Source organism: Branchiostoma floridae, chromosome 14 (assembly GCF_000003815.2).
Source record: "Branchiostoma floridae strain S238N-H82 chromosome 14, Bfl_VNyyK, whole genome shotgun sequence".
Taxonomy (NCBI): domain Eukaryota; kingdom Metazoa; phylum Chordata; class Leptocardii; order Amphioxiformes; family Branchiostomatidae; genus Branchiostoma; species Branchiostoma floridae.
Window position 1 is genome coordinate 18,700,975 of NC_049992.1, and position 12,697 is coordinate 18,713,671.

At 43.5% G+C, this 12,697-nt stretch overlaps 1 protein-coding gene across 1 annotated transcript; it reads right to left on the reverse strand.

Moving 5' to 3' along the window:
* Positions 1-1,262: 1,262 nt before the first annotated feature.
* On the reverse strand, positions 1,263-10,709 carry LOC118430754 (skin secretory protein xP2-like). Its single transcript, XM_035841771.1, has 4 exons — positions 10,220-10,709; positions 4,709-4,777; positions 2,985-3,905; positions 1,263-2,124 (listed from the first exon to the last, which is right to left on the reverse strand). Exons 2-4 carry the CDS (start codon positions 4,760-4,762, stop codon positions 1,945-1,947), a joined length of 1,155 nt encoding a protein of 384 aa, XP_035697664.1. The 5' UTR covers positions 4,763-4,777; positions 10,220-10,709; the 3' UTR covers positions 1,263-1,944.
* Positions 10,710-12,697: the final 1,988 nt, after the last annotated feature.

Sequence of the window (12,697 nt, forward strand, 5' to 3'; positions counted from 1 at the left end):
TAGGTCGATCTCCGTCGCACGTGTTCACAGAATGGCCCTTTTATCAGTTCTCATCGGCCCACACTCAACAGAGACGGGGGGCGACATAGACTTTCTGATATTTATGACCCCCTCCTGCAAAAGTGGTGTCTTCCTGACGTCACTGCTGGAGTGAGAAAGGGTCATTCTGTGAACAAGGTCGACGGAGATCGACCGAAAATTTAGGGGTAAGTCCCTACATTATCTTTGTGTTGGAATGAAAGGTTAGCAATTCTCTATAATGATTATTTGTCATACAATGGCAATAAGAAGCATGACGTCATATAGTTTGGTGACTTGATGATTGATATTAAAGCAGATGTAAGGTGTTAACGATTCAATGTCGTCACATTTTTCTCAATCAATAATCTGCGTAAGGAATACAGAAAAAACAAAAGCATAGTAGAAAAATCTATAAAAAGAAGCCAAGGCTATATAGCCTGAGTATCATCCTCCGTAGTGACCGCTGGAGAAAGTCGTGAGCCAGCGGTCACTAGCGAGGATGATACTCAGGCTAAAGGCCATACGCCTGCTTGAAAATCACTGACCACGTGTTATTGACAACAATTAAATTACGAAGGTACTAGTATATATCTAGAATGGTGTTCCTACACCGAAGTGCCTGGTGCAGGAATTCACGTAAATGATAGTGTGGAAATTATCATCATTGTTTAATGTGCACAATAATTGTCACGGTTTTGTGTGGACATATATCGTCATGGCTTCATGTGGTCAGTTATTGTCACGGTTTTAGGTGAATGTTGGTGATGGGGCCTTAATAAAGCTTTGTTATAGTAATATATCAATATATAGACATATAATTGTAAGTACTGAATATGGTATTTCAACCTGGTCCATGTTTATTCAGAGCAAGCGCAAATCAACGAATTATTAAAGATCCTTCGTACTCCGGAGGGTGATATACAGGTTGTTGTAACAGCCGCTATAGAAATAAGAATATATAAATATACACCTATGTATATAATGCAAATTTGACTACGCTAAGGTAGATAATGTGAACATTGAATTCACCACAGATTCAGTGCTATAATGTTTCGTGGTCTAATGAAAGTACAACTGTATGAATGTTTTGTTTTCGTTGCGAAATGTCGACCACTATGTATGCAATATAAATGTTCAACTATGTTATCTATTGTAACTGTTGCAAAGGCAATCAACATAGAGGCAATAAATCTTCGAAAACGGTTTCCTGTTAATGTTAACGTTCTTTTGAAAATAGCGTGTGTACAGTGAGATTTTTTTCCTTTTCTACCCACAAGTGGTCATAATTATTGTCAGAAATAAAGGACGAAAATGTGTGAGATATAGTATTACAAATATCAGCATAGTTCCACATTTCCCTCAGATAAACATATCTGTCTATGGAGTACATTTTACAATATTTGTTATATAAAGAGCGCTATCCACTGGTGAAGAAGAGTTTGCGGCGTTCTCATTTTCGCGGTGACCTCTACCCCACGCAAACTCCCCGCAAAACAGCTATGCCTACCGCAGAAATACACGGATTTGCAGCAAACCTATATGCGTCATTAACTTATATCCGGGGCAACCTATATCCGTTGTTTCTTAAACGGTACTTAGGGATATCAAGTTGACGGACGGTGGTTTGAAACTGCAATATTGTTTTTAAACAATTTCGATTTGAAACCCCTTCCGTCGACTTGATATTTAAAAAAAATAGCGGACAACGGTTACCCCTCGAATAAAGGTGAACAGACTTTCAAGAAGTTTCTTGTTGACATAATTCAGCCTCTCACGTGTACATTCAGTGTTTAAAGTTTCAAAGAAGGGATTTCCAACTGTTTTGTTCATTTTGCCGGTGTTTTTTGTAAGCTGTGTCAATAGATCCCCCCCCCCCCATCAGTATTTGAACAACCAGTACTATTGTTTCACGTCAGTGACGTTTTACGACTGATGGTTTTTGACTGTGGCGTCATGTTGATCACGTGCCACGTCGTTCCCAGGGTGCGCAGGCGGCCCGTAACACAGCCCCAGGATAGAGTGGTCCTCGTGCTCGGCAGGCTGGGCTCCAATACACACGGCACCCGGGTAGCCGCACTCGTGGTTGGCAAGACAACATTTTTGCTGAGATAAAATACAAATACAATTGCGTAAGAGGCGTCTAGAACATATGTGTAAGAGCCGTCTACTTACGGTCTAGGACATATGTGTAAGAGGCGTCTAGAACATATGCGTAAGAGGTGTCTAAAACCTATGCGTAAGAGGTGTCTAGAACGTATGCGTAAGAGGCATCTAGAACCTATGTGTAAGAGGCGTCTAGAACGTATGTGTAAGAGGTTTCTGGAACCTATTTGTAAGAGGTGTCTAGAGCCTATGCGTAAGAGGCTTCTTAAACCTATGCGCTTGAGGCGTCTAGAACCTATGTGTAAGAGGCGTCTAGCACATATGTGTAATAGGCGTCTAGAACCTATGCGTAAGAGGCGTCTAAAACCTATGCTTTTGAGGCGTCTAGAGCCTATGCGTAAGAGGCGTCTACAACCTACGTGTAAGAAGCGTCTAGAACATATGTGTAAGAGGTGTCTAGAACCTATGTGTAAGAGGCGTCTAGAACCTATGTGTAAGAGTAGAGCCTATGCGTAAGAGGCTTCTAAAACCTATGCGCTTGAGGCGTCTAGAACCTATGTGTAAGAGGCGTCTAGAAGCTATGCGGAAGAGGCGTCCAGAATCTGTGCGTAAGACGCGTCTAGAACATATGCGTAAGAGGCGTCTAGAGCCTATATATGATATGCGTAAGAAGTGTCTAGAACCTATATGAAAGAATCGTTTAGAACCTATGTGTAAGAAGCGTCTAGAACCTATGTGTTAGATGCGTCTAGAACCTATGGGTAAGATGCGTCTAGAACCTATGTGTAAGAGGCGTCTAGAACCTATGCGCTTGAGGCGTTTCTAGAACCAATCTACTCGTATCTGCTTGAGTTTCTTACCTTGCAATACCCCTCCTGGACGCCAGGTGCCATCATACAGAACTCCCAGTTCAGGCACACGAGGTTGGCCTCCTCGAACGTGTCTCCTCCGCACCACCTGGGCTGTAGGGTCGGCACTTTCTCCGGGGTCCAGACCTGGCGGACTCCCGGACGTGCCACGGGCGTGTGCGGCGGGCCCTGGACCCTCACACGGCCGTTGTACGTCCGTCGGGCCCCCATTGCTCTCCCTATGGGCGGACCTACTGTAGTTGCTCTCGGGCGAGGGCGCTCCACGCCGGGCGGGAAAGTAGCCACAGCTATCGGTAAACGTACAGGAGGGACAGGGGTGCTTGAGAGATCGTCTGGAGGAACAAACTCGTCCTGATTCTGAGGTTTCAAGGGTTCCGTCTTGTTCTTGGTGTCATCATTGGTGGCAAGCGGCGCAGACAAAATGTTCTCCAATATTTTCTGGACCTTTTCAGGGCTATTGTCGCTCTCGTCCTTCGTCTCAGTTTCTGAGGATTTTGTGTCTCGCTTTGCCCGCATGGGATGGCCAGGTGGATAATGGAGGGGGTAATAGTTTGGATAGGGAACTGGGAGTGGAGCAGGTGCGTGTAAGGGGAGGAAAGAGGGTCCCTGTGCAGGATCCCCACCTGGCGGCGGTACTGCAGCAGGCGGTGGCGCTCCACCTACCGGGTACTGGAAAGGTGGGACCAAATCGCGAACACGAGTTTTCCTTGATGAGGATGGCTGCGGCGCTGGACGTGATATGACCACGGGCACGACTACCGAAGGGCGCCCAACGCTCGGCTCAGGCTTGCCGCCACCCTGCGGTACCACAGCGCCGCCTGGCGAAGGGGACAAGTTCCGCACACGAGGTTTTCTGGCGGTCTGTTTGACGTCAGGTTCAGAGTTTTCTCCTGCCGGTGCACAAGTAACTGTCTGGAAATACATAAAAGCATGTTCGTGACATTCCTTTCCTTTATTTTTCAGGTGTAAAAGAGCTAAAGCCTCAGTAAATAAATGACATAAGGCCACAGCAAGTAAATTTTATGGATGACATCCTATGCAGACTGCAAAAATAGTGCGATAGGGCGAAAAAAAACAAGATGGGTGAAAAAAAAACAAGATGGCTACATTTTCAAAAATAGGCACCATAAAGTTGTGATGACTGTTGTAAAAAGAATTAAGGGACAAAACATGGTATCAGAACCAAGAAGGCATTCATTCCTGTATTTAAGACATGTACTGGTGTGGTAAAAGTGACACTAGTGTGGTAGACTGGCATCACCAACAAAGTTGGTAACCACACTCATAGCTTTCATATTGGTGTCACTTTTACAACTATGCAATAAGTTTCATTTCTACAACTACAGTCCTTGCTATCTCACAAGTGTCACTTCTACAAGTATAATTATTAGGCTACAATACAATATATTTCCTAATTTTGGTACTTTATCGTCATGTTGACCATCCTTACAGATGAAAAAAAAAATCTTGTTTTTTTTTCTTCTGAAATCAGGCGAAGATTAACGCGCGCGCTGATGTCATCCATAAAATTTACTTGCTGTGGCCTAAGCGCGCATTTGTGTTTTCGCAAGTTATGCATGCACCACGTGCTAGTCCACCTCGCCGAAGAGTATCAGGAAGTGAACGATAGACATGTCATGTTAATCAAAACCTTATTTGCGAAGGTAACCGACTACAATCATAGGAGACATACTTTTGAAACTGTGAATACGTACATGTTGAAGGATGACGAACAGCAGGACCCCTACGACGTAACCACCCATCGTCATTCCGGCTTAGAAACTCTGAGGAAAGAATGGTAGGTCAGTAATCAACTATTTATAGTAGCAAGAAAGACACACCGAAGTATCACTTCAACGCCCCGCGTTAGAAATTTGCTGCCGCCGCCTCTGCCGCCGGTTACCATGAATACTTTTAACTCAACTTTTGTACCATCTTTGACACAAACGCTCAGTCGCTCGGTGATGAGTTCTGCATAACGTGTGAGGAAGCTTTTGAATTTAGCGTAGGGTGTAGAGAGGCTTCATGAATTCAGCGTAATAAGTAGCCGGCCGTCAGAATTTAGCGTAGAGCGTTGTCGGGACCCCCCCCCCCCCCATTGGGGCCCTCATACATAACGGACTGCAGGCTTACAAAGTTCTTCTTATACTTATACATAGCCGGTCCTAGCCTCTACCAGCTCCACAGGTCACTGGAAAATAGTAGAAATTGGCCAAATGGACAGAAAACAGGCCAGAGGAGTTAGATGGCCGAGGAAGTACAGTTTGCGACCTAGGATAACTCCCCTGAAGGCTCTCATTGAAAGGGACAAATAAAGGTGTCCTAAAACTACAAGTCGAGATTTAGATAAGGCCACAGCAAGTAATTTTTATGGATGACATCAGCGCGCGCGCATTAAATTTCGCCTGATTTCAGAAACAAAAACAAGAATTTTTTCTTCTGCAGGGATGGTCAACATGACGATAAAGTACCAAAATGAGCAAATATGTTGTATCGTAGCCTAATGATTGTACTTGTAGAAGTGACACTTGCGAGGTACCCAGGGCTGTAGTTGTAGAAATGAAACTTATTGAATAGTTGTAAAAGTGACACCAATATGGAAGCCATGAGTGTGGCTACCAACTTTGTTGATGATGCCAGTCTACCACACTAGTGTCACTTTTACCACACTAGTACATGTCTTGAATACAGGAATGAATTCTTGTTACAACATTCATCATAACTTTATGGTGCCTATTTTTGAGAATGTAGCCATCTTGTTTTTTTTCACCCATCTTGTTTTTTTTTGTCGCCCTATCGCACTATTTTTGCAGTCTGCAGAGGATGTCATCCATAAGGTTTACTTGCTGTGGCCTAAGCTCAAACAAAAACTAATGTCGAAGAATGCCAAGTCAGTCCCAATGTCGTTAGAAAAATAACACGCACAAATAATAGATATACTATGTGTACTAGTATTTACGTTATTTACCCAATCGTGTTAAGGGCATTTTTTTTGCCTTGCATTTTTCCGCACGCTGGCATTAGTTTTAAGGGTTCCCAGAGGATGTCATCCTTCCATACTGGTCATTGAATAAACACCGCATTAATGCTCCAATCGAAAGTCCGTTAGGCGGTCCTTGAGCTCCCTAATCTACAAGCAGAGGTTAGGCTCTGGCTGTTTTCAAAAACGTTTTCATGCGTTTTTATCGGGCTTTCTGTATTTTATCGTTGTCTGGGCTCAGGACAAACGGTACAAAATAGCCCGATAAATAATGTAAACTGTACTGTAGTTTACTTTGTCTGATCCTTGCCTTTCTCTTATGAACTCAATGAAAAGCGGCCTGCAGGCCAATTTGAGCTTTCGTGAATAAACAAAGGTTCAAACGATTAGAAACGCACAATTAGCTACAAAAACCAGCCGGAACCTAACTTCTGCTTGGAGAGTAGCCCCTCCCCTAGGTAGAGTCTTCTTGAAAGGTCCAAATGTTACATACCCTATTTCCGTGGTCCTGACATCCTTAATAGGGTCTTAATAGTGAAGCCTGGAGGCTATTATAACATGGTGGAACTCAAGCCGCGTCAAGTGAACAGACATACCTTCGCTGTCAAACCCATGCGGAAGGAGTTATGGGGTCTTACGGTCTCATTGATGAGTTTCTTCTTCCCATAGACTTCTATGTTATAATTCGTGGTTTAAATGGGCGCGTTCATAATGAAGCTACGTAAAATTTCAGCAGATTTTTCATTCTATGTCGAGAACATTTAGTAATACCCTATATCGTGGGAAATAATTGCCAACGTAAACTATACGTAGGAACTTTTTTATAGCAATTACAAACTACGATTAGTCAATCCCCACAAAAGGCACTTTTTCGCTGCTAGTGTACAACCGCACCACTCAGAACCCACGACTGTGTACCTCCGACCGAGCGCGCGGCTGCAAAACTTTACCTGCTAATTTCTTCACTTACAAACAAGCTTTCACCAATCTAACTTTTGAGATCAGTTCCGTTGGCTAAAAGGGATTTTCTCACCGCTAAAAACACGCGTCCGTGCAGCCGTTCATTTTTTGGCTCGGATCTCTTTCAATGAGACCTTACGTAGGGCGACTTGAAGTCAAGATGAAGTCTTAAGTCAAGATGAAGTCTTGACCCACAAGACAGTGTCTAAAGGTGAAGAGTGGTCGTACCAAGTTACTTTAAGATGTAAACACTAGAAGAGAGCCGTGCTAGATAGATTAAACATCGAGGCTCAAGAGGAAACGGGTGTTCGGTGTTGCTATGGCAACGGCATGGACTGGGGGATGCAGCTGTCTGTGTGTCACGTGACAGTGTGACGTTTCACCGAACAGTTTTGTTTTCAATAACAAATATGACCTAAAAGGTCGCAGAATGCTGTTGACACATAGTAGTTCAGGTATAAGGTAGTCCATCTGTCCATTTCTTGTTAAAGCCCTAGATAGAGATTCCTCTTTGCATGTTAGGCGGAAAGCTTGATGTAGGAATTCTTCAGTTGTTATACTGTATGTGTTGGATCACGATTTTTGTTTGTTCCGGTTTTCTGGTTTGTTCTGGTTTTCAAATAATACTGTTATCATGACGTCCGAAGGCCGTCATATAAAACGTGAATTTAAAAAGAGAACCAGTCGGCAAATTTACCTTATTGGTACATATCTTATTATATATAGCAGATTGTATTCTGAACTGAAAAAACACAATCAGTGTTGTACCTAATCCTTGCATGTGCACCCCGCTATGCTGAATTTCGAAGCGACCTTAGATATGTTAATCCCCATAGCCAAACTACTGCGTTCTCTCCATTTTATATAAGATAAGGGACCCTGCCTTTCTGCTTTGACTGTCGAGTTAGAGAAAATGACACATCGTAAGCATGATATATACATATATGAAGGATGGTGTGTTTTAGAAGAAAAACATTCCTAAGTGTCCTGTCTACCTCTGTGATTTATCTCTTCTTTTGTCTGCCTGTTTGTTCCACTTTCCTTTTCACTTTCTCCTGACTGCATACATACACACAACAGCTGGCGACCTATCCCCACTGCTCCTACCCTGATCTATTCACCCGGAGGCCGTGTATTCATAGTGTGGACAAAACACCCGGGTCCTCATGTGGAGTAACCTGGAATCCAGAATGTTGCCAGGGCATTTTGCCAGGGTCAACGCAGGTCACGTCCTCTGTATGAAAAGTTTGAAAATAGTGTCAGCTGAATAGCCTGGATGCCAGACTGTTTCTTGGCTATCTCGCCGACTCTAGGTCCATCGTACCCCTAGCCTGGATACCATATCCCAACCTCAAATATCTTTCGTGTCGCACGGTAGATACTTGAGATCGGGCTGGGGTTTGGTAACCAGGCTATCATACCCCCGATAAGATATTATTACAGACTATGAAAAGTTTGTCTCAGTGCCCGTGGACATAACCTGGATGCCAGACTGTTTCTTGGCCAGCTACTCGACTCTGGGTCCAACAGGCCGTATAGAATTTGGTTTACAGACTATGAGTATGAAAAGTTTTCCTTAGCGCCATTGGATGTATACGTAGTCTAATTCTGGATGTCAGACTGTTTCTTGGCTAGCAACTTGGCTCTGGGTCCAACATGCCCCCAAGGAAATTTTACTCTACAGGTTATGAAAGGTTTCCCGCAGCGCCATTGGATGCAGCCTAGATGCCAGACTGTTTCTCGGCCATTTCGTCGGCTATTTCTTGTTTCTTGGCCGTGGAAACAGTCTGGCATCCAGGCTAGCCAACTCTGTCGTAGCAGGGTACAAGAGACATAAATTTCTCCCAGTGCCGCCTTCCGTGGGGCTGGAAACCAGGCTACATTGGAAAGCCGTTTGACAGAGCTATCTGTTAATTGAATTCAGACATGCAGAATCAGGCGGATACAGATAGATTTACGGTGCTGTGGAATCCCATATTGAGTGACACACTCTATTATAGGGATAGTAGTACTTCTGACCATGTTTCAAACATTATAACACATGGCTCTTTCATTGATAGAATAGAAATAATACTTCGGCAATCCGGAAATAAATGTAGGTTATTATTGTACACAGAAGGATTCAAGTTTGAGGCGTCCATGAAAGGCACAGTGACACAGTGGTACATATACGGCAACAGGAATTGTATACTTGTGACACAGTGGTACATATACGGCAACAGGAATTGTATACTTGTGACACAGTGGTACATATACGGCAACAGGAATTGTATACTTGTGACACAGTGGTACATATACGGCAACAGGAATTGTATACTTGTGACACAGTGGTACATATACGGCAACAGGAATTGTATACTTGTGACACAGTGGTACATATACGGCAACAGGAATTGTATACTTGTGACACAGTGGTACATATACGTATATACGCCAACAGGAATTGTATACTTGTGACACAGTGGTGCATATACGGCAACAGGAATTGTATACTGTTGTGGGAATGTTTGGAATACTAGTAATTTTGATGGCAACATTATAAAGCTTCACAAGTTACAAGTAGACCAAACAAAAGCCAAAGGTAGTGCGTAGCCGACAATTGCTGGTCCGGAATAGACGGAAAGCCTATCCTTATTAACATTAAAGACCTGAAACAGATGTCGCTTTACCATTCCAAGTGACACTTCCAAATGTTTTCACAGCTTGGTCATTAAAATAACCTGAACGATTCCAGTAGCTCGTCACCCTTCTGGGGTTGATTTCACGATTGTTTGTCTTATTTTAGCAAATACTTTGTTTTCACAAAACGTTTGGACATGGGACGGACGTACGGTCCCTCTCGGGGTCTTCAGGCTGAGATCCCTCGGCAATTAAAGCTTCTCTCCCCGCCTGGCCAACTGAGCCAACCCGGTGGTTCTAACCTGCCTGACATCAACTTAGTTAAAACATTTTGCTAAAGAGTTTTCCACGGAGGTTGAGACAACATTTCCGTAGGGCTGAAGAGCTCAAGAACTGGTCTGTGCGCGTTCTGGAGACAGTTTGGTTTACAGATTAGACAGTAGGAGGAGGAGAAAAGAAAACACACTCTGAATTTGATTACAAGATCTCTCGAGCTCTGTCTGTAAATCTAGTACGTCTATCAGACCTCCCGGACATTGTTGTACGGCTGCTGTTGTAATCAAACCCTTCTCTCAGAGTTACGGGTAAAAATGGCGTCCAGAAATGGTCACCTGGTCTTACCACGTTCTTCTAACGTTATGTCGGCAATGTTAGAAGTCTTACTTACCTGGTGTGACAGAAAATGACGGCAGCGACGCCTGAAGAAGACGTTCAACGGCGGTCCGAAGTGATGACGTGGAGGGAAGGGTACACAATTAGGAACAGAAGGAGACCTCTCATTCCAGACCAGACTCAAGAGCTAGTACCCCACTAACCCAGCCGTTGGTATGTCTGGTACAATTTTGTTTGGTGTATAAAAAACTCAAAGTGACACTACAGAAATGAAGCCCGCTACAAACACATGATGAACTCCAACTCAGGAGCAAAACGTTATGTCCTTTTCTGGGGAGGGGGGAGCGACGGTTCTGAATTGGAAATGAAGAAAAGCAGGTCACGCCCCGGGGTCTGTTGTTCTGTTAGTAAGATTACGGCTCTGATTCTCCCCGGCGGGAAGTTCGGAAATGAACCGGTGACCAATGTCAAGAAGATGTGTTTTGATCGGGGATTTGGGACCGCGAGACGGCCATCTGGTTTGGATAAAGTAAGTCGCCGCTGGGAATGGGGACGGGATTGTACGAAGGCTCAAAGGTACGAGGGGCGTTCAATAAGTAATAACTCTGACTCATTTCCCATAGCAGGAGATTAATGAAACTTGGCACAGTTATTAGTCTTTCTCTTCATAGGAACCACCCAGAGTTATGCATTTCTCCCATTGTTAGATGCAGCTCTGGACACCGTTTTTGTAGGACACCCCAGGTTGGTCCTCTAACAGATGCCTCATCAATGGCAGAAGAGGAACGACCAGGTCTAGGAGCTGTTTCCACAGACTTCCGGCCATGTTTGAATTCAGGATGCCAGCGTTTTACAAGGTCATATGATGGGGCATCATCACCATAAGTTTCTTTCATTTCATGAAAAGTCTCCTTTGGTCTGCGTCCTTTCAAATACAAAAACCGGATCACTGCGCAACACTCAACTGGCTCCATTTCACACCTGGTCCATTTCACACCGAACTCAATTCAAACACCAGTAAATCAGAAACCACAATTAGTTTAGAGCTCTTTTTTGCAACATAAACTATAGAGATATGAATCATTACACATGCAAAATTTCCAATAGGTCAGACAACTGGAAGTGGGTTAGAGTTATTACTTATTGAACGCCCCTCGTACATATGTGCCACTGAGTATCTCTATTTTTTCTGGGCACACGTCATTCAAGCAAATTCTGAGGCATCTGTATACTGTAAATGCATTTAAGTTCGCGGGGATTTAATTTCGCGGTAGCGGGAAAAAGGACGTTTCGCGGTGGATTTAATTTCGCGGTAACACCATAGACTGCAGTCTAATACCATAATAGACAAATGTTCGCGGTGGTTTTAAGTTCGCGGTGAAGTGGTCACCGCGAAAACCGCGAACATTAATCCACCGCGAACATTTCTGCATTTACAATATATACTTACAAGTGGACAATCGTAAAATTTGGACAGTGCTAAAAAGCAAGTACAAACATGCATTTAGATTTAAAGGAACATGTTTAACGTGTTTCTTTATTTTGCTTCCAAAACTGAGCTCCCGTCAGAGTTCAATCTGTAGTACCGCTTCTAACGCTAGTTCACCTTTATCCGTAGGGTCCTTGGTAGGGTCACCTTTATCCGTTTTTTTTAAGAACAATGTATTTAGGGGTATTCAGTCGACAGATGGTGGTTTCAAACTGCAATATTTTGAAAATATGACAATTTGAAACTACCGTCCATTGACTTGATATCCTTGGATACCCTGTATAGCAGCACGACGGATATAGGCTACCCCGCGGTTAAAGGTGAAATAACGTTACTTCCAAAACTGAGCTCCATCATCCAGGACACGTCCTCCTGCTCAGGCCGTTTTCTGAATATCCAGGATTCGGGCTGGTACGAAATCTAGATACTGACGAAAGTTGGATACAACAGAGTCCAATCTGTCATGTCTGTAGTACCCGGTACTGCTTCTATCTGACAACTCGCTGATTAGGCCATGTTGATTTAATTATATGGATGTCGTCTAGGCGCGTGTCAATTTTCGGACGTTTCCCCAAAAAACTTAAAAAGAAGTCCAGCCATACTCTATATCGTACAAAACAGCCGCAAAATGAGCAAATACATGCCGTAAATTGCAAAAATGATATCGGAAAACGTATACTAATGTTATGGAACGCGAATGTCAATTGTATGGTCAAGAAGATGTGAAAGAACAAAAAAGAAAAAAAAAATCTACATGTCTTGTTCGGTATGCATTCAACTTTCTGACCACTTAGATTTCTGACCACAATGAAGCCACCTGAGCTTTTTTTGGCCAAACTTTTTTTCATTCGCACGTTTGCATCAGTTTGGGGGTTTCCATAGGATGTCATACATGTAATCAAATCAGCATGGCCTTATGTCTAGTCGAGTTTGGGCTTTTTGTAATTCATCATACTACCGCTTGAGGGCGCTTCAGTTCGTCACACATATGGTCCTGGGAAGGAATACATGTTTCCTGCGCAAAGTATCATAGGAGAAGGCAAA

Coding starts and splice junctions, on each gene's coding strand:
- LOC118430754 (XM_035841771.1), bottom strand. CDS start 4,762: ATGACGATGGGTGGTTACGTCGTAGGGGTCCTGCTGTTCGTCATCCTT. Junction 3,906..4,708: donor TGTTCGTCATCCTTCAACAT/GTACGTATTCAC, acceptor ATGTATTTCCAG/ACAGTTACTTGTGCACCGGC. Junction 2,125..2,984: donor TCCAGGAGGGGTATTGCAAG/GTAAGAAACTCA, acceptor ATTTTATCTCAG/CAAAAATGTTGTCTTGCCAA.